The sequence below is a fragment of the Puma concolor genome, chromosome B3, assembly GCF_028749965.1.
Source record: "Puma concolor isolate L17-30 chromosome B3, mPumCon1.1.hap2, whole genome shotgun sequence".
NCBI classification, from domain to species: Eukaryota; Metazoa; Chordata; class Mammalia; order Carnivora; family Felidae; genus Puma; species Puma concolor.
This window is the reverse complement of record NC_141672.1, coordinates 30582171-30604402: the sequence shown is the minus strand read 5'-3', so window position 1 is coordinate 30604402 and position 22232 is coordinate 30582171. Positions and strand designations below refer to the sequence as shown.

The following is a 22232-nucleotide window of genomic DNA, read 5'->3' as shown; positions in this document are numbered from 1 at the left end:
CCAGTCCCTCTCTCCTCTCTGTTGCCAGTCCTGGGCCAGCTCCCAGCACCCCTGCTCTCCTGACAAGACATCCTTTTCAGAAGAAAAGTTAGTTTGCTCTGGACGCGGGTTAACTAGTTGTGGGGCTCAGTGAGTCATTCTCCCTCTCCAGGCCTTAGTTTCTTCGTTTGGAAAATGAAGGGATTATACTGACAAGGAGATGTTTCAACTTTGGGGATGTCACAGATCTCTTTGAGAATCTGAAGAGAGCCAGGCGCATGCACACACACACACACACACACACACACCACATAAAATTTTATGGACCAGGTGGAAGCCCGTCCATGGACTAGAGAAAGGCTCTCCAGGGGTCTTGTCTCTGCTCAAGTTCTAGTCTAGGCCCCTGGGCTCAGTTCCTCCACTCCATGCTAGCTGCAGCCCCCTTCATGCCCTGGACTGGAAATGCCAGACGAGTCACAGGAGGGTTGGGCCCCAGCACACACCCCACCCCCTCCCCTGGGAAGGAAGTGAAGGGGGAAGTACGTCCCTCAGTGGACAGGGTAGAGAGCAAAGAGGTTGCAGCCTCCGGTCCCCCTTCTGAGCCCCAAAGCCCCTGGCCTGGGAGCTGCAGTCTGTAGTGCACCTGCCCACACACCCTTGGCACCTGGCCTTGGCCCAGCCAGCCTGTCCTCCTGAAATTATCGGCAGGCCCTACGAGACAGGGCCCTGGTCCTCAGATCCAGCCTGCTCAGCACAGTTCACAACACCTCCCCTACTCAGGAACCTTTCACAGCTCTCCCCGGGAAGTTCCCAACTCTGTCCCCTCATTGAAGGCTTTCCAGGTCAGACCCCGGCCCCAGGCATTTCTGCCTCAGCTCCTGAAACTCCTGTCCACACTGGCCAGTCTGAACTACTACTAGCCACATTTTCTGGCCTCCACACGTGTGCCTGGAATTGTCTCTCTCTCCCAGCTCCTGCCATCACCTAATGTCTAAATTAGCCAAAATGCCACCTCCTCTCTGAAACCTTCCTAGCTTTCTCTCCAGTTGGAAGCGCTTTCCCCACTGAACTCTCGTTATCTGACAGCTATTGTGACCTTTGCCATGTTCCCCTCATTTCTTTTTTATGTATTTATTTATTTATTATTTGAGAGAGAGCAGGAGCTGGGGAGAGGGATGGAGAGAGAGAGAGAGAGAGAGAGAGAGAAAGAGAGAGAATCCGAAGCAGGCTTCATGCTCAGTGCAGGGCCCAACATAGGGCTCAAACTCACAACCATGAGATCATGACCTGAGCTGAAACCAAGAGTCACTCAACTGACTGAGTCACCCAGGCGCCCCCTGTTCCCCTCGTTTCTGAGGATGAACTCAACAACATAAGGCCATACAACTATTTAGTGGACACCTATCATGTGCCAGGTACAGGGCCAAGAGCTTTACCTGAGTTGTCTCAACCTTCCTACAGAGGCAAGGTGTAAGGCAGATGTAATTATCTCTATTGAGAGACGAAGAGGCAAAGCCACATCTCTCTGATTCCCAACTGCCAGACTTTCCTTGGCCCTACGGTGCCTGAAGGTCTCAAGGGAACTCATCCTGTCTTGAGGGCAGGATCTTACTCACCCTTTCTTCTAGATCGAAGCTATTGTCACATCTGCCATTAAATGGTGGGAGAGAGGGTGGTAGGAGGAGACCGAGGGAGAACCAACCGTATGTGCCAGGACTAGACCCGTGGGACTGCCTTGAATCTTCACAGCTACTCTGCAAAATGGGTCCCCTTTTCCTTGTGTTACAGATGAGGCAGCGGAGGCTCCTGGAGGTCATGTAGCATGCTGACCAATAGTCACCATGAAGGGCAGCTCTAGTCCTCCCCGCAAGCCTTCTCAGGGCCCCAAAGCCCCCTCCACCAGCAGCCTCACAGCGTGCACTGAGACCGGGATGAGTTTTCCCGGTGTTTTTTCTTCCAGTCAACAAATAGGTCCCTAAGTGTGAGAGTCCGGTGACATTTAGAATTGAAATGTATTTTCTAACTGTCTTCCATTATTGGAACTGTATTCCCACGGGCAATAATTTTGGCCTGAAGACATAATGAAAAGCATACAGGAGTACGATGTATATTCTTTAAATGGCGTAACTAGAGGAAAGCTAATGATTTTATGGCACAACAAAAGCACAACTAAAAGATCACCCCAGAGGCTTCATTTCCTCCCCTCCAAAGTTAGATCCTGGTTGGAAGAAGATGGGCCTAGATTCTTACCTAGCCCTTTCAAATCAAAACATAGGTATAAACCACCAGTTTTAAACCCTGTACTTTTAGGTGCTCTTTACAAATGGCTTTAGCCTCTGGTTGTCTGTTTAGGGACTCATCTAATAATGTATTTTTTTCAGGGTCCTTTATGAGCTCTTTGAGGAGAATGCGGGCCTTTGTGCCCCAGAGAGGCGTGGAAATCATTTTCATAATTTACTATTTCTTCAAGTGCAGAGTGGATTTCGTTTAAGAACACAGGGTGGCCCACTTCATAGAGACCCTGTTACTAAGGCAATGGTACCTGAAGGATTCAGATTTTAAGTGGGCTGTAGTAATCCAGCAGAGACAGACGGGTAAAGGCCTGGCCACCGAGTCCTTCCCACCTAACAAAGCCACCTCCCCCACAGGGGCCAGGACCCATAGTGTAGGACCTGCTGCTGATTTGGCCAGGGCCTTGCCCCGGGAGGGGGAAAGACCTATTTCTGTAAGGCAGACTGTGCTCTACATCCCATCTGTTTCCTCTAATTTGTTCATTCATTCATTCATTCATTCAACCACTCACTCACTCACTCATATACGCATCCATCCATCTATCCAACCATCATCCATCCATCCATCCGATTATTAAACATGTACAGGGAAGCTGGGATCCAACAGTGAACAAGGCATAGTCTATGCCTTCCAAGAGCTCAGTCTCATGGGGGAGGCCAGCATGAAAGCTGGCAAATGGAGCAGGGAGTGCCAGGTACTATGAAAGAGATATGTACCAAACATAATGGGGTCTCCATAGCAGCTCCTCCTTGGGCAAGTCAGAAAAGTTTCCAGGAGGAGAGAGGGCTGAGTTGAGCCTTAAAGCTGTAGGTGGAGGGAATAGAAGCACAAGAGGGTGGGAGCATGGAGCGTGGATGGTGGCCTTCTAGACAGAACACAACTCAGACACATTGACAAAAGACAGGATGGAGGGTTGGAGAAGTTCTGAGTAGTTGTGTGAAATGAAGATTGTGAAAACCACCCTAAAAAGGAGCCAGACTGAGCCCAAGGGCTGAGAACGGCTTAAGGAGCTGTCCTTTGAGAGGATGTGCAAAGCGTGCGGAGAAGGAGTGAGGGGTGCAAGGATCCAAGCCCACACGTCAAACAAAATGGCAGGACAGTTGCCGAAAAACCGCAGGCTCATCTCCTACAGGTTAAGAACTCTGAGAGCCTCCAGCACCAGCTCTCAGCTTCAGAAGAGGTCCTCTGTGCAGCCATGATGGTAAGTAGGGCCCTGTGGAAGAGTTTACCCCAGATCTGGGAGGCAGTCTGGATCCCAGTGCCTAAGACAGCGGTCCCAGGCCAGCCCAGCGTCCCTAGATTAAAGGAGGCCTTTGCTCTCATTTCACTCGCTGCTTGGAAAGCCGCTCCCGAACTGCACATCCCTGCTGTGGAAGTCCCACGCATCCCTGGGTGTTCTGCTCCAAGGAGCCTAGCTCTTCTGAGTATGTTCTCCCCCACAGTATACATTCAGGACCATACCTGTCACCTCATCCTGAATTCAAGTCACTTGTGTACGTGTTAGTCCCCTCAGCTGACCCCTTGTTCCCACTGAGAGGTCCTAACGTTGCTATGGAACTCTGTATCCTTCAAGCCTATAGCTCCTAAGAGATGGTAAAGTTATGCTCATTAAAAATGTCTTAGATGACCCCTCCGAGCCCCTCTGCGGACACAGAGGACCCAGGGGAGGAAGGGGAGCAGAAAGGAGCGACCGCCCGGCCCTCCTCAGCACCCCGAGACGCCGGGGGAGGCTCTCTGGAGTTGTGTTTTGCCTCTGTTTGGGGTTGAGCCTGTGTTTAGTCCCTGGTGGGTCTAGCGTTATTTTCCTCAAGGTTTCAAGGGGGTGGAAGAGCGTTTCATATTTCTCTGTTTGGCAAATAGTCTGTCCCCTGCCTCCCTTCCCAGCCATCAGGAATCTCAGAAATTAAAACCGGAGGGACTCGGGTTTCTTTCTGAGGAGAGGCCTCGACAGGAGAGGAGGGGCGGGCGCCAGACTCTGGGTTTTCTCTGCGAAGGTGGAAAGAGGAGGAAGGATCAGCCCTGGATAAAAAGCCCCAGTGCCCAGTGCGGGGAGGACCGGCTCGGTTCCCTGCCGCCTGCCAGGGGAGCACCCTTGCTTTCAAAGCTGAGAGGACAGCAGCGGTCCCCCGCTCCCTGGTGCTCCCCTTCCTTCCCTTGGGGGGAAGGGAGAAGCTTTCCGCAGGGAGAGGCGGGAGGAGCCAGGCCCAGCTGAGGGGGGGTGGCCCAGATGCCAGCAGAGAGGGAGGTGGGGGGGCCAGGAGGGCTGGGAGCCAACGGGCCCCCGAATGAGGCTTGGCGATGGCAGGCGGGCGCTGTGCAGAGCGGAGCTGACACCTGAATCTCGGCTCGCCTCCCCCAGGAGAGCACTTTAATGAGGCTCACAGCTGTGATATCACAGAACGAGCATTAACAATGCTAATTACCTCAAGTTTAGCCCGAACATTCTCAACCCACCCGCCTGGGGAGCACACTGTTGTTCTGGCCCCTGCGAAAGCACTCACGGGCTGGGGCTTAGGAAAGGAGGTGACAGCAGAAAGCAGAGCACCAGGTAGGCCAGGGCGGGGTGGGGAGTGGGGAGGAGGGAGGGCAGTGGCTGCTGCAGGCCGCGGGGACCCCCAAGAGAGGAGGAGGTGAAGCCTCCTGGTCCTGACACGGATGTTCCTCTGCTTCCGCTTAAGAGGAACCCAAAGGAGAAGCCCCCGGTTGTGCGGGGCGGGGGGGGGGGGGGCGGTCAGGCCCCCTTTGGGGAAAGCTGGGAGCAGAGACCCTATCTAACTGTACTTGGCCAAGGGTCACGGTTCCACGACAGCCTCCTGTCATCACACTGCCTGCTGCAGCCTCAGGGGACACCCTTCGGGCCCCTACCAGGTAGCCCCAAAGATGCTTTCAAATTTGGGGATTTTTTAAAGCAGCACAACCAGCAACATACGAAATAGATGAAATCAGTTGTGCTGGTCAACGGCTTGAGTTGAAGGTTGGGACTCAGAAAGTTTTTTTTTCCCACCCCTGCCCTCCGAGGGCCCACGACACCCCCAAAGACCCTCCCGGAAGCCTAGGCCTCTGCAGAATTCACCTGGAAAACGAGTGTTGTGGAACAACGTAACCCTCTGGCTTCATTGTGTCCGGCATGAAGCCTGCCGTTCCACGGGACTGCGTGGAGGTAGGCTTTGCCAGGCACCCCAGAGGACCTGGGACACAGGCAGGTGGGCCTAAGCTGTGGGGGCGAAGGATGGATATGGGTGCGCGTGTGCATATCCACCTGATCCGGAAGGTGGCTCCTTACCCGAACCTGCCCGAGTTTATAGAAGTTCGTGCCTGGGTCTACAAAAGTCAAACGTCACCCAACTAGACAAGGCAGGACCTTAGAGCTGCTGACTCCTCTCCCAGTGTCCTCTCTGCTCCAAGAAGGGGAAACCACATATGTCTCTCCCACAATGCCACACCCTTAGGCTCTCTCTAACATGGGGTGTTCTCCCCTTGATCCCTTCTTCTTAATCCCCTACCCCATCCCACCCCCCTCCCATGCTTTGTCCTCCCCTGCCGAGGAAAGAACCGAGGAAATCCACTCTGCTCTGACTTGAACACAAGGAGGGTCCCTCCACTTTCCCCCCTCCCTCCACTATCCCTGTGACTCCCTAGAGCTACATCAGTCTCCGGGCTGTATTAGAGAACTCTCCCAGGCCCAGCTGACCACGCGCCTCGCTCAGCAACCGGGATGCAAAGCTGGGGTCAAAGTGGAAACCTCACCCCCGTCCCTGCAGACGAAAGGCCTGTGCGTGGCTGCCTGTGCCTACTCCTGCTGGACTTTGTCATGAGCCTATACCCCGCCCGCCGCTGCTGGCATGAATGGTGCAACGTCTCACTCTGGGCGAAGGGTCTACCTTTCCACTCTGGCCCCCGCGTGGGGACATCGCTCGGCAGAGATGCCTCGACAACCTGCTGGCTGGCGCTCGTCTGCAGCCACATCACTGGCCCCCATGCCACAAGTAACCGCCCCATGTTAAGCTTGGAGAGGAGAGGCTGAAGGCACGTGGGGACCTCTGCACTAACACCCACGCTTATCGGAGAACAGGGGAGCGCCTACCCAGCCCCACGGCCAGCCATGTCCTACTGGAAAGCCCCCAGTCAATTCCAACTAAAAGCCCACTGACCGACTGAGACAGAAGTCCCTGCTTGGGTTCCAGCGCCCCCATTTCCCAACTGCCCCCAGTTCGTATGTTATTACTTGTCTGGCTTGTAAGCCCTGCGAGGGGTGGGGCCTTGTCTTCTCGGCTGCACACGCCTGCCCCATGGGACAGGCTTTATTTGCTGATTTTTCTTAAATGTGGTTTCGGAAGACTGACTCCTGGCTCGCGGCCTCAGGAAACCACTGGCCGTGTGGGCCGGGGGTCCCGCTGCTCCTTTAAGGTGGTTGCTAAGCTCCGGAGGGTCTCAGGGCAGATGTGTCTTCTACAGGCCCTCTTGCTCCTGGCTCAGGGCGGCCATCCCACTGCCTTTTATGGAAGGCCGTTTCTGACCTGAGAGGGGAGGGGTGGTGACTCGGCTGGCTCTTCTAGATGGTCCTGAGCCTGAGGTCTCTCTTTCCCCCACCACGTCCCCTTACCTCAGCCCTGAGTCATCTGTGAATCGTCCAACCCCACTCCCCCGGAAGTTCCAGGGGGTTCTCTCCCAATGCCCGGGCCTCTCAGAGGGGTCTTCTCAGGTGAAGCTGTAGGTTGTGTTTGTCTGCTGTGCCCATGAAAGCTGCAGGGACCGAGGCTTCCCCGGAGCTTGTGGGGGTCAGAATTCCATCACCAGCAACAACCGAGACGTGGCCCGTGTTGCTCCTGGGGTCTCCTTGCAAACAGGTAGGCATCAGGCTTTCCCTGCAGCCTGACATACGTGCACGTGCACACAAGCACACGCACACACACGTACATATGTCTTCCCACTGTATACCCCGGTGTGAAAGGGCCCCACTCCCACAGGATCTGTACGTTTCCAGTGGATTTGTTGACGACTGGGTTGGTGGTGGGAGGGGGGAAATAACCAAAGGTTCCCAAGAGTTTCAAAGCCTTTTATTTGTTTACACATTCTCTAAATTGCAGACAAAAAAGATTCGCTACATAGGTCATCAACACTGCTAACCAACCACAGAACAAGATACTAACCACAGCAAAGAAGGGACGGGGCCTGTGACTCAGTCTTTGTGAACGTGCAAGGGCTCCGCAGAGGGACTGGGACGTCCAGGGTCCCCAAGACTGCTTGATGCCCACGTTATGCTGGCTCTGGGTGGTGACCTCTCCAAGGCCCTCCTCCCAGAACCTGGTCAGGACAGAAGCAAAGGCAGGGAGAGACGGAGGGGCCCTGGTTCACTGAGAGCCCCTCCAGGCAGCCTTCCTGAGCAAAGCAGTCCCCTCTGCCTCCTGCGAGCCTAAATCAGGATGTGGGCTGTTTGCAACCTGGAGATCCTCCTGGAGACTGTCACATACACCAGCTGTCTGGGAAGTCACAGAGCCTGCGCGTCCCCTGAGGACAGTGGGAGGCGTGGCACGGCCTCACCTCCAATACCGAGACACGAGGGATCCCGATACATCCCTAAGAGAGGGCAGAAACACCACAGCACTCTTCACTTCGGGAGCCACGGTAGAGGGGGGGACTTGACACTCAGGGGAAAGGAGCACCCCAGAAGACAGGAGAAGAGTGGCACAGACACCCCTACACACTGACACTACATCACGTCACACCCGAAAGGGTCAGGGGGTGGGCGTGGGAGATTTCATGTGTCTGTTGCCGCGGTTGCTTTTCAGAGGAGCCAGTGGGGATCTCTCGCTCAGACCATTACATCCGACTTCCTAAGCCGGTAGCCCTTCTCTCTAACCTCACAGAAACTGTGCCAGCCTCAGTCCTGGACACTTTCCGAAGCACCCAAGCAGCTCAAGGAAAAGCCCCTCAGTTGTCCAGTCAGCGGAAGGTAATGTGATGCTGGAACCTTAGGTCCGGGGGTGGGGGGACGGGGGGAGGGAGTCCAAGGGAGCATAAAAGGAAGACCCTCATTAGCAGGCATCTCATTAGAGCTCACCAAGGCCAGCTCTCTCGGCCGTTCTTTGATGGCTACGAGTTTCAGAAAGAGCCGAGGTGGGGAGCAGTGCGAGAGTACAAGAGACAAGAAAGCACTTTGGAATGATGGGGGTGCACCGTGGAAAGGGGCTTCCCTCTCTTGTGCCCCCACCTGGGAGAAGGTGACCTCAGGTTTGCATCACGTCTTCACGTCCAGAGACGTACATGGAGACACAGCAATAGGAGATCGCCGGCACATTTCCAGGGGTACCCTTTGCAAATACAGCCAAAGCAGCCTGGGGGCAATAAATTCCTGAGGCTGCGAGGCACCCGGGGTCTACTCACCAGCTGAGACAGCGCAGTGAGGACTTAAACTGACCCCCTTCCCAGACTTCTCCAACTCTGAGTCAACCAGACGGCTTCCACGCCCTTCCCAGAACCCGCACAGGCATGAGCTTCCTCATACGGCACTCGGGCAGGCACCTCCTCCTAAGGGACCCCTTCACCCTTTCTACCCCAGCCCACCAGGAACTCGAGGGGTTCATATGCGGGGGCAGCCCCCACCCCAGCCACCAGAACCAGCCGCCTCCTAGCGAGGAACACAGTGGGGCATCAGGCGACTGGAAGAGGAAAAGCCATTTCTCTTGGCTTCTGGGCACAGATGCTCCATCTCTTGGCTCTCAAAAGGGAATGTTTGCAAAACCGGGCTTTAAGATCGCCCTCAGCCCAAACACGTCGTGGGAGGGTAGGGGGGGTGCAGACCTACTTGAGGACGGGCTCTTGCACCATTGCACCGTGTGACGCGGACTGCCCAGTCTCTCCTTCAGGTGTCCATTTCCTGATTGGCCCAGGGTGTCCACATCCGGCTGGGAGGGCGTGTGAGCAGACTGTGTTCGCAGCCTGAGAGTCTGCTCGCGTGGAGGTGGGAGGGAAGACCCTCTCCGAGCTCAGCCCGTGGGGCCAACAGAGCTCTCCCACTCCCAGGTCCATCCCGCATGCAGCTGAGGGGGCCAGTGGGCTCAGAGTCTGAGGCCTCTGCCTGGGTGCGGTGCGGCCAGTCTGGCCCGGATCGGATCCAAGTCAGAGGACCCACCCCACTCTGCTGCCACCAGCACGGGAGACTGGGGGGAATCCGGGTCATTCAAAGGAGGCTTGGTTCAAAAGAACCACCGGCTTTCACATGGGCAGTGGGTCAGACCCCAGAGAGCATTTCAGGTTCTCAAACGCTTCAAAACCAGTCTCACAGCCAGGCATCACGGAAGCCAGAGGTCCCAAAATTCTGCCCGCTCACAGCCGTGTCCTGGCCAGGGACCCCAAAGAGCCTTCTCAGGGCGTCTCCAGCAGAGAGGCCGAAGGCTGCGTTAGGCCAGCTCTGCGCTAAGGCCCACGCGAGGGCAGATAACGTGACTTCGCCCAAGCCCGGGCATCCAGCTTGAAAGCGAGCTCAGTGTGGCTGCTTTGGGGAATAACGGTGAGCAGCTGAAATCCAGCTGTCACATGTGCAGAGGAAAGGGGGGATGGAACAAATGGTGTATTCCTGATGCTGTCAATTCAGACAACAGGGAGTCCAGTGAAGCACGAAGTCAGGAGCCGATGAGCACCTGGCCAAAGGTGGGCAGAGGGGGTTTCCTGGAAACGCCTCCAGCGCCGGGCCTCTCCCCGACGCCTGCCTCCCGCTGCCATGCCAGAACCGCACAGGAGGCCGAGACAGGCTGGCGGGGGTCTCCGTGGGCGTCCACCCGGTCTGAGCGTGAGGCCCTCCTCCCACCATGCCCCCCTGCTCTTTCCAGTGGGGACTGGGCAAGGCTGTTGTGAGTGTCACTGTCCAGCTCTCATCAGGCCCTGCCAATTGCACCTCCCTGCCCGCCACCCCAGGAGGCCAAGGCAGGATTTGGAGGCACGGCCTCCGGTCCTCTGGCCGCTCGGCACACGCCAACCCAGGTGCCTTCATCATCACGGAGGCTCAGGGTCACCTTCCAAGGGCAGCAGCCAGTGCTTGGGCAGACGGACACTGGCAACTAGGCTGAGGTCGACCGTGTTCTTCCCCTCCCCCGCCCCACCTCGCCCAAACTCCCAGAAGGTGGGAACAACTGAATACTTAGCCTGCTCCTCTTCTGTGGATGAATATGCATGAACACAAGGAAAGAGACCTAGATACGCACACACCTTCCCTGATGGTACGCTACCTGGCGTGTGGTCAGAGGGCTGAGACCGAGTGTGATTTTAGAGCTGAAAAGCAGGTCGAAGCCTGGGCCAGGATGTGGTTCGTTTTTTCCCAGCCGCTCTAGGGCTTTGTGGGCCGCCCTGCACAGAACGGGTGCCCTGCCAAGTGTCTCAGCCCGTACCAGCCTGCCTGGCAATCCCTCACAGTGGGCAGGAAATGTGCACATCTTCCATCCGAGCACGAATGCCCCCTGGGCAAACGCGGCAGATAAACGACGAGCAGCCAGAATGGACATCCCTCCTCTTCCCAGCCAGAGGCACAAAGGCTCCCTGGGCATCTGACCATTTGCTGCCACGGCGTGACTTCCCTGCTTTCCCAAATGGCACACTGATGGACCAGATGCGTCGGGAAGCCGGGGCTCTCTGCCTCCCTACCCCGCCTCTCCCGCCACCTGCCCTGCCACCTCCTCCGCTCCGAGATAACCGTGCTGTATTTTCATGCTCTCACTCACATATTATCTCGCAATGTGTCTTTCCTTCCCCCCCCCCCCAGTACCTAATTTAGGCCTTTTCAACTACATGTTGAAAATGTGCAGGGGGTATATTTTCTTCTTCTTCCTGCCACCATCCCACCCTTCAGCATCTAGCTTGGCAGGGGGGCAGAGAGGGGCAAGGGCAGGAAGGGAGGAGGCAGGCCCTGCAAGAGGAGAACCAAGGTCTGGGGTGCGGTGGGGTGGGGGCAGTAAACATGGAAGGGCAAAGTCAATAAGAACCACAATCCCAACTCCAGCCCATAAAATCTGTGCATCCCTTTGACAGAAAGCAGAATGGAGTCCACAACCATTGCCAAACGTGTCCCCCAGAGAAGCAGAGGTGAGTGAGGGAAGAGGGAAAAGAGTCCATGGGCCAGTGACCCTCCAAGAACAAGACTCACCCCCTGCGGTGTGCAGGGGCCGGAAGCAGGGGTGGGCCTGGCTGGACCTCAGGGAAAGAGCGCCCCCTCCCCCACTCCTTGGACAAACAGGCTCTCCCTCTTGTCCTGGAGCCACACATAGGTTCACTTTTAGTTTGTTAAGGGAGGGTGTGTGTTTTTTGTGTGTCCCTGTTTTCATCGTCAATATTAATAACATTGATAGAAATAATAGAGATGCAGAGAGGCAGCCAGACAGGACGCAGGGGCATAAACATAACGTGGGGATGTTGCTGAGGGAAAATAGAGGGGCTCAAGGGCCTCCCCCATGTCCTACAGGGACCGTTCACCCACTCTCCTCTTCCCACCGCAGCAGTGTTTATGTGCCAGACTGGGTCGGTGCCGTCCTGAATGGCCACTTTGCTCGCTGCCTGGGCTAGAGGTCATTATTAGTATTTATATCTCTGCCGAAGAGGGTTCTGGCTGCCAGCCAGTCCCGGTTCCTGCCTTCCTCTGGCCTGCCCTGGGAAATGTCACCATCAGCACAAATGTTTCCTTCTCTTGGTGGGGCCAAAGAGGGGGAAACCCTGGAGTGACCCTCTTTCAAGGCACCGGAGCAAAGAAAGGGAGGCAGCTGGGAACACAGAGACTGACCGAGGGGCATTCCTGTACCCTCTGACTCCTGTTGCCCCCACCGCAGCACAGCCACCCAGGACCCTGGGGAGTCACCTCAGGTCTCAGCTGTCTGCGGGGACACACAGCCAGGGCTCGCTCAGAGCCTTCCCTGGGAACCCACCGACTTCCAGATCTTTTCCCTCCCACGGGGAGCCCCCTGTTCATTCTGGGAGACCAGCTGGATGAGGCCCAGGCAAGGCCCAGACACCTCCCCATCCCTGCTTCCTGAGGTGCTTCCTTTGGGGCGTCTCTTCACAGCAGCCCGGGCTAGGAGCATGGAGAGGGGGCCAGGCCTTCCCAGGAGCAGCTGCTGAGATGCTCAGAGGAAGGCCCCCCGGTCCGTGTGTCTAAGGGCTCCATTCGTCCTCCCACATTCAAGGCACCCGAGCTGGTGGCAGCACTCCGGCCTCCCCGGCCCACACCCTCTAGCCATTTAGCTCCGGGACTTCTAAGTGGAAATCAGGTTTCTGGTCCCCTCCTCAAGGACCCTCCCCTGCCTTCATTGTGCTTTGCGGAACCTGAAAGACCTTTGACCCTCCCCACCTCCTTCCTCTAGGCCCCCTTCCCCCCTCCCTCTCTACAGGTGACACCACTACAGGGATACGAACCCACCACAGGAGACGCCAATGCACAGCTCCGATAAGGAGCCCGGTGTGGCACGTTGGGCATCTTCCCTGGGAGTGTGAGCATGACTCTGGCCCAGGGAGCCACCATTTCCTTGGGGTGTGACATAGGCACATCCTGGGGAGGGAGGGGCCTGTGGTGGGCAGCAGGGGAGGGCCTGGGTCCTCCCATTGGTAACAGGCTGAGAACCGGCCCAGGGACAGGAAAGGTGGTCCCTGGGGCTCCCTGCACCCCCCCACAAACACAGACTCAGAGAGCAAACCAGGGGCCCCTCTTCTCTGAGTCTAAAGCCTGAAGTTGCCGGCAGTCTTTCTTCAAGAGCACAGGTCTGTCTCCTAAACTTGCCCCCAATAGGAAGAGTAATAATAATCATCCCATTTTTCTTTCTTAAAATATCTGAACTTTTAAAGGGGAGGGCCGAAAGGAATCTCGTGCTGTGTTCAAAGCACAACGCCTAAAATGCACCATGAGTGTAACTCTCCAGGGTATCATGAAACCATCACTGTGAAATCCAAACCCTCCCCCAACCTTAAAACCTGTTATCTTCTCCAGCTCGGGAGGAATCTGGCCTCCCTCCTTCTCACCCACGGCTCACACACCGTACTTCCAGCCACACATCTGAGCTGGCCCCCCTGGGAAGCCACCGCTCCTCACCGCCTGCCTGGACTTCCCACCTGGCCCTGGAGCAATGACAGAAGGCCTTGGGATCCTGCTCCAGGTGCTCTGAGTCCGTGGGGGGGGGGGCGGTGAGAAGGAAATCAGGATGTAAATCTCCTAACAGAGGCCTTGTCTGGATTTCCTCATCGCCGTTGCCCGCGCTGGATTTGCTGCAGGCCCAATAAGCAGTGTTTCAGAAACATAGGGTTTCAACTTCCGGCTCGGATCGTGTAGCCTCACCTCCTCTCTGGCCAGCTAGAGCCACGGTATCAGGGTGAAGTGGAGCAAAGGCACTCGGGCTGTTCCAGGGATCTGGCCGGCAGCCAAGAGCATCATTATCTCCCCTTGGTGGCCTGTATACCCAGTGACGAGATGCCACAGGGTGGGGGCCTCCATCGTGCCAGGTCCCGAGCCAGGATCTTCGCCAGCAAAACTGCTAATCCCTGCAACAGCCCTGCTGGACAGGCCACATCTCCCTACCTCCCAGATGTGGAAAATGAACCTCAGAAGGGCAAAGTCACTTGCCCAAGGTCAACCAGCTAGAAAGTAGCAGAGCTGGGCTTTAAACCAGTTTTTAAGCGAATGCCACACGGAACTGAATTACGGCCCTCTCCCGGAGTCGGCGCCCCGTTCTAGGCCACGATGATCTTGAAGAAAGCAGTAGCTCAAGTATCTTCATTCTGAAATCCCCAACCCCAGGGTAAATCCCTCACCCCCACCAACAGGAGACCCACGCACCGTCCCGGTTTCCTTGTCACAGCTTCGGCCGACTGGCCCTGACCACAGGCAGCCTAGCCCCTAAAACATAAACCCATTTTGGTCAAAAGGGAGATTCTGAGAAGGCATCTAACCTTGGCTAATTCACACAAGAAGGGGGCATACAAGTCATTTCGGATCCCTCCTTGGAAAGTGCTGCTTTCCAGTGGTTATCTATATAACATTATGCCTTTTGGGTCTCCCATTGTCACTGTGGGACAGGCAGGGAAAGTATTATTATCTCTTTTTCATAGGTGAGCAAACAGGTTCAGAGACGTTAAGTGACTTGCCCAAGGCCACACAGCTACTGAGTAGCAAAGACAAAACTAAAACCCTGATCATCAACGTGTATCCCATGATTCTAGCTCGTCCTCTGGGGCTCAAAGAAAGACCAATTTGAAATTTACCACCACTTTCTCTGTTTCAATACAGCAAGTGATAAATGTGACTCTGGAGATTCTGTCTTCTTGCAGTACCCTGGAAGTGCCATCCCACGAGCTGGCTTTGCTATCCCCACTTTCCAGATGGGGAAACTGAGATCTCCAAAGAGGACAAGGTTGGACCCAGCCTAGAGGGCATGAAACTGGGAAGGGAACCCTGGACCCTCCTAATGTCCTTTCTAGAGCTCTGAGCACTCCCCGGTCCCTCCACTGCAGGATTATAGCACCTGGTCTTGCAAGATTCAATTCCTCCTCATAGCTTCCGTGGGCAGCAGGTGGGGCTGGAGGTAGAACAGGGCCACCCCATCATCTGTGTTGAGGTGGGGAACATGTGCGCACATACTCCAAAGAGGACCTGTCAAGTAGCAGGGCCACACTTTTGGGTTTCGGACTTCCTTTTTAAACATGAAAGCCACTGCGGCATTTGGGAACATTCTGGTAACTTTTTTCTCTAAAATTAAGTCAAAGTGATTTTCAAAACCAATCGTCAGCCTTTGAGGACACCCCACTTTGGCTTTTGTGGGAGGACAGAGAGCCGGAGCAGTCGGGAGAGGACATCTGCCCCTTTGGTGTGACCCGTCTGGGTAACAGATGACGTGAAAACACAGCAGCTTTCGAAACCCTCCCTGGACCTCCAGCATCCAAAAACAGGTTCGCCAAACAGCAGGGGGAAGGAAGTATCTTATGAGGAAGATGCAAATCCCATCTGGACAGGACCCTTTAAACAAGATCATTATGTATACACGTAGCTCACTCGGAGTCCACGGGCCCCTGCAGGAGAGTGACCCCCATCTCCTGCCACAGGTCACTCTGCCAGGCTGTCCGGGTCCACTGGCCAAGAGCAATTAGCCCGGGAGGGAGGCTCTTGCCAAGTCTCGGAGCGAACACTTCTGCCGGGCAGAAGTGGCCCAACTAGCCCAAGTCTCCAGGGCCTTCTTCAGGAGCTGAAGGACTAAAAATAACCTCGGCCTTTGTTGTACGCAGCCGGACCACAGAGATGGGGCTGATTTCAGGGAAGCCGAGCATGCGCGAGGGTCCCACTCACCGAGACCTGCCCTTTGGGCAAATGATTTTTCCAGAAATGTGTCAGTTATTGTGTGCTGCTGCCGTTGCCACTGCTACCGAGATTCAAAGACAGCCCGATCCGCTCCAGCCCTCGGGGCTGACTTCCAACACAGATTTCTCGGAAGCTCAGCCTCCCACCTCTTTCTTCTCAAAACATTTAAAAAAAAAAAAAAAAAAAAAAGCCAGAGTCCAGCATGTACCGGGGAGCTTCGGGGACAAGAGCAGCGCTCGAGCTGAGGATTCTGCGTCGCTGCCACCGTGATCGTAAATAATCACATCCCCCCCGCCCCCGACCCGGTTATTTGTTTAGGTGACAATCATCTCTTCCCCATCCTGAAATCTCCAGAGTCGGGTATCAGGAGATAGTGGCAAACATACACGGGGTGGAAGGAAGAAATTACTTGGGAAAAGGAATTCGTGGTGCCATATCAATACTGAAAGGTTGCTCAGTCAGAGCTGCAGTCCTTTGTATCAATGTTTAGATTCTGGGCAGCCCGCACGCACTTTCCTGGCTCTTTAGTCCCAGGGAAAGCTCCAGACCCAGGCTGGCTGGGAGGCAGAGCCTTAGCATGTCCCCTGCCATTGGCTGTGGCTTGTCTCACCTCAAGGATGCCCTTGAGAAGGTCAAGGAACTGCAAAGCCTGATCCTTTGCAAAGCCACTCCCGATGGATAACAAATACTGACGGGCTGTGGCGGGGCCTCAGAATTTTCCTCCCAATGTGTCTGCCCACTCCTCAGCACTTCTAGTACCCTCCCCACCCCCCAGCCCCATCAAGAGACCACCCTGGCTGTAGACACCACTAGGTATCTGCTGGGGGTCCAGAAAACTGCTTTTTTTCTTCACAGAGACCAAGGAACAAAAAAGGATTTTCATCGTCAAGATGGCCTCCCGACTCTGAGTCTAGAAGTTTCCAGGGAGGCTTGTAATAAATAACAACTTCTCCACAGCCCTTTGTTCCTCTGCTGAGTTCAGGATGAAGAGCCGAAGCAGGAGGCGGGAGGCTGTGTGAGGATTTCTTGTAACACAATAGATAGAAAACACCAAACTACACGTGAATGACTGATAGGTGGTCACAAAACAAGCTTCCCTTAAAATGGGAGCCAGTGAGAGGGCCTCAGTGCTGGGGTAAATGTGAGGGGGTTCCACAGGGCCGGGGCTAGGGGTGTTCTTCAAAAGTGCAAGATCCTTCTGGTAGAAACAAGGAGGGAACGGCTGAAGTACCAGAACCTGTGTGTAGGAGGTAAGCAGACACCTCACCCTCTTGGTTCTACGTGGCCATGCCCTCTGTGACCACAGGTTTTCCTTACAGTTGGTCTGTCTGGATACATGGGAGCGGGGGCTTGATCTGGTTTGAGCTGGGCTCCGCCTCAGCCTCTCCAGCAACCTGGGGCCCTAGGCTTGGCAGCCAAAGGCTGAGGCCTTTTCTTTGAGCAGTTCCCAGCACAGGTGGCAGCTCCAGCTTCCTGCAAGAAACAAGATGGCGTTACCAGCAGCCGCTCTCGCACCCTCAAGCCCCGCCCCTTGGCCCTAACTCCCGCAAGCCCCGTTTCTCTTTTGACTTTCACAGCTGAGAGACTGAGTCCCCGGCCTGAAAATGCGCCGGAGCCTGCAGCTCGGCAGAGGGTAAGTGCCGCTCAGAAAAGTTAGGTGCTCAGAGGCGATCAGCTGAACTGCTGTGAAGCCCCTCATTCCTTGGCAGCCACCAGGTCTAGGCCAGTTCCCCGGGGAGGCTTCCTCCCCCACCACTTCTGCCACATGTCCAGGAAACGTCTCCTTGGCCCCCAAGTTGTCATTTCTGGGGGTGGAACCATGCCTCGGTGTTCTCATCTGTACAATGGCCGTGGCCGTACCTACTTCAAAGGATCGTGATCATTAAATGAGACAAGATACGGAAAGGCCTCAGCACAGGCCTGCACCATAGTGAGGGCTCAGGAAGCGGTAGGAGTAGCTGTTGGGGCTACTGTCGACCTCATCATCATTACCTTCTGGGGGCTCAGCCACCGGGGGATTTAAACAGTACATGTGATAGCCACGGTCACAGTCATCGCAGAAGAGTAGCTGGTCCTGGCGGAGTACAGAATAGGTGGAGAGGAAGAGAGAGAGCGTGAATGATTTAGGGCCAGCGTCCGGCCCCCACCTACTCCTCCAGCCGATTCTGTGCGGATCCACCTTCCTGAATGCCCCTTTCCAGGCCCCGTTTGAAGTCTTCCCTGTCCCCTGAATATGCTTTGTGTTCTGCCCATACCTGGAAACTCCTCCTCTGCCTCCCCAACTATGCAAACCCTACCCCCACTTTAGGGTTCTGATCAAATCATACCTCCTCCAAGAAGCCTTCCTTGACTACCACCTCACTTTCAAGCTTAAAGAGATTCCTTATTCTTCTGAACTCCTGTAGCCAGTAACCCTGTCTCCATAAGGCAGAAAAACACTTTACTGCATTTCTGTGTTCCCCATGGTGACTGCCTAGTGCATAGAAAGAACTTTAAGCGTTTGAAAATTTTAATTGAAGTCCTCTTAACCTTACCCTTTCCATCTGTGAAATGGGCAACAACCATACTTGATGGTAACATCTATGACAACTCAGAACCTTTGCAGGATTTCATTATGCCCATATAGAGAAATGCATGTGATATGATGCCACCTTCCAGATCCCAAATGCCTCGTCAGGGGCTGGAGGCTGGAGCCCAGGTGAGAACAGGACCCTCTAGCGCTGTGTTTAACTTCCAAAGACATAGTATACACCTTTGCTCCTGTTCCTGGACACTCTCCCAGCCCCTGACCCCTGCTCTTCTGGACCATTCCCTACACACCTCAAGTCTTCCAGCTCTTCTGTTCTACAGAGATGTCACTAATCTACATCCAATGGAAGTTCTCTCTCCCCTCTTGCATCCCCATAGTTCCCTCTGACATTTAATTGCATTTTGCTTTAGGCCACAAAGCCACGTGTGGAGTAGACATGTACACACAATTGTTTTCTGGAATAGTTCCTTTTGGAATGTGCCTCCTTTGTCCTCTCCTTTACAGATCGTCAGGCCCTTGGGGCAGAACCTTGTCTGAACTCATCTCCACATCTCCTTCAGAACTGGCACACAGTAGCGATGTGTTTGTGATCTGGTCCCCATTATCCAGGTTCAGCTCTGCTCTATTCTTTGGACCTGCTTGGATGCCTTATAAGACGTTTGCAAAACTAAGTTTTGTATCAAATCTCACCCTGGCACCCCTCCGTATGGAGATCCTGGAAAAAGTAGATATTGAACTTGGAAACCCCAGTGAGCAAGCAATAAGGCAGGAGATATCATGAAAGACTTTTTTTTTTTCTCTTTTAAATCATACTAACACCTTTCAGTGGTGCAATGGGAAGCTTTTGAAGAGTTAGCAACAGAGGAGTGACTGGTCACCCATGGAATTTAGAAAGATCTCACAAGCTGCTGTGTAAGAATAGATACCTGGGTGGAAGGAGGTTCGTTCTGCAGGCTGAAAGGCCGCTTAGGATGCACTACCACCATCCAGGTGAGAGGTGAACTCTGAACTAGGGTTGTGGCATGGGGAAAAGGTAAGGGTCCTGTTCCCATTTGAAAGTTATTGATTAGATGTAGAAAATGATAAAGAAGAAATCAAGAACATTACTGGGTTGTGGCTTGGTCGGCAAGCCAGATGATACAACCACCCATTGAGACATGGGCGGAAGAGTAGAGACGTGGGACATAGAAGGCAACCTCAGCCAGAGATATGTTATATACGTCCACAGATAATGCGGTGGAGATGCCCTGGAGGCAGCTGGACAGCAGGAAAGACGCCTGATCATGAGATATGGATTTGGAAGACATTGGTGATTAAGATGACAATGGAGGTCCTAAGAGAGGAAGCCCATGATATGTTACAGATGTCCTTGAACTTGAACTCACGGAGGGATGTCCATTAATTTCTTGAAATTATATGAACAAATTTGAAATTATATGCACAAATGTACATTTTTCGGAGAAAAGAGTAAGTCCATAGCTGTCATTGAATTTTCTGAAATATCAAGGACTCAAAAAAGGTTACTGAGATAAAGGCCAAAAACAGACCCTTGGGAATACCAACTTTAAAGGACAAGCAGAGAAAAAAGAGACTAAGGCAGCAGTCAGAGAGTTAGGATGAAAACCAGGATGGCGTGGTTTACTCCAAAAAATGTACACCACTATTTTGGAGCTGAAGTAAGCTATATGACCATATGATTTAGGAATAATACAAGGAGGAACAAGTTAGGATGGGGACAGAAAATAGGGAGGGAGAGACTTGTCAGAAACAGTATTACCAAAGTCTTTAAGACACATGACTGCTACTATAGCGCTGACACAAGAAGTACAAGAAGGTAGAATACAGTGGATTAGACTTTCCCAAAGGGAAACCAGGTGTCTCTAGATATAAATACATTTTTCATGGGTTGATTATTGTCTAGTACCACATTCTCTTCTTTTCCATGTGCTTTTCAGGATAACTGCTTGTCAGGTCCACCCAGATCGGCCAGCTCATGGTAACCCCCATGAAAAACATAATTTAAGAACCTCTTACTCCCAAGTACCAGAGAACCAGTTCCAGCACAATGGCTATAGTTCCAGTAGAATGGGAACCCTAGTCTGGAATGTGCATGGCAAATCCCTGCCTATGTGAGAGGTACCCTACTGCCCAAGCAGCCTCACCCTTGATTCCTCTCCTACAGTCAACGAGAAACCTCTGTATTAACACTGTTGGTAAAGCCAAAGACCAGAACTAACCCAAATGTCTATCAACAAGAGACTGTTTGAATTAACTAATGAAGAACTATGCAGCTGTGGGAAGAAATGAAGATTATGTCTAAATACTGTGGTGGAGTAATCTCAAAGATATCCAGTAAAAAAAGCAAGGTGAGGAAAACAGGTGTGTTTGTTACTATTTTCCAAGAAAAAGCATTTTTTTTTTTCTGGATTCATTATGCGTATGGGTTCATACACATGAATTCTTACAACTTCATACATATATACATATAATGTTATATTTAAGTAGAAAGGAAAGATAAGCCATAATTTTTTTAAACGGCCACCTATGAGCTGAGTGAGGGAATAGTGTGAAAGAGTAGGAATAGCAGACAGATTTTCTTGAATATCCTGTTTGTTTTAATAGACTCGATTCTGGAACCAGTAAATATTTTGCATAGTCACAAGACAAAATTCACACTGTAATTTCTCTAAAAATAAAAGAAAAATGAAACAAGTGAATCTAATCATGTATGAGTTGATGGCATAACCACACAGAAAGTAACTATTTCAAGTGACTCTAAATCAAGTAGTTTGACTGTACATCCTTAGTCATCATCTTAGTTTTAAACAAAAATAAGTGCGTGTGTATGTGTATATATAAAAATATATTTCCTTTCAGCAATCATATTTTTGGTGGTAATAGTGGAATTAATATTCTGAAACTTGTACGTATCAAATGAATGATTATGTTGTTATTGAGAAGAATTTTGACATGCTTGAAAGAAAATACAGATGTAAGATCAATGAAGTTAAGTAAAAACCCTATAGTTATTCCTGAGTATGAATTAGAAGTATCCGTATAAATTCAAGTATCCATACAAATTCAGCATTTTTGTCTTTAAAACAAACAAAAACATATTTTCTAGCTGTATCCATTTAAAATGCCCCAAAACAATGACTAATGAGGTAAAAATTAGCACCCCTAGTACCCCTATTATGTTCTCTAAAGATCATTGCTGACTGAAATGAACCAGAGGTCCTTGAAGAAATGGCTGGTTCCAGGTCCAGGGCATGAAATGTATAAATAACTTCACATATTGGAAAGCAAGGAAACCATCAAATACTATTATTGGGGTCATGTCTAAAGGACTCAAGATCCAACCTGATTACATTCTCGCTGGTCAAATATAGGACAATTTTAACTGTAATGGATTGAAACAAATAAGATATATTTAAATCCTTGGGTTCATAAAGATACTATTTATAAAAAAAAAAAAAAAAAAAAAACCTTGTCACCTTTGGAAGAAGCTAGGGAAACATCCCTTTATTTTTTGGTTTATTATCTTGATATAATTTTAGTCATAGAGAAAGTTGCAGAGAGTTTCTGTACCCACTTTACTCAGCTTCCCTTAGTGTTGACATCTTACATTATGATAGGACGATCATGAAAAGCAGGATATTACCATTGACATAATACTATTGACTAATCTGCAAGCCTCATTTGAAATTCACCAGTTTTCCCACTTCTGTCTCTTTTCCCAACATCCAGTCCAGGATCTCACATTGTATTTAGTTGTCATGTATTCTTAGTGTCCTTGAATCTGTGACAGCTTCTCGGTTTGTCTTTCACGACCTTGATACTTTTGAAGAATCTAGGCCAGTGATTTTGTAGAATGTCACTCAATTTGAGTTTGTCTGATCTTTTTTCATGAGAAGATTAAGGGTGTGCACTTTGGGCAAGAATACTACAAAAGAGATGTGGTGCCCTTCTTAGTGCATCATATCAGGGCATTAATACCAATATGTCTTGTTACGAGTAATGTTATTCTGATCAAATAGTTTAGGCAGTGTCTGCCAGTTTTTACTATAAAGTTATAATTTTTCCGTTTGTAATGTATTAATAAGTAATCTG

The 22232-nt window shown here is 52.2% G+C and overlaps 1 protein-coding gene across 4 annotated transcripts in view; it reads right to left on the bottom strand.

The window, feature by feature from the left end:
• Positions 1 to 7311: 7311 nt before the first annotated feature.
• The window catches only part of DPF3 (double PHD fingers 3), a 268289-nt gene continuing 253368 nt past the window's right edge, over positions 7312 to 22232 (bottom strand). For 3 of the 4 annotated variants that reach the window (XM_025918480.2, XM_086709354.1, XM_086709353.1), the window contains exons 10-11: positions 17585 to 17666; positions 7312 to 17065 (exon numbers count right to left, since the gene is read on the bottom strand). In XM_025918480.2, coding sequence (XP_025774265.1) covers positions 16995 to 17065; positions 17585 to 17666 — 153 coding nt within the window. In that variant the 3' untranslated portion in view covers positions 7312 to 16994. The remainder of the gene's footprint in view (positions 17066 to 17584; positions 17667 to 22232) is intronic. The other variant, XR_015252215.1, reaches the window with a different exon arrangement.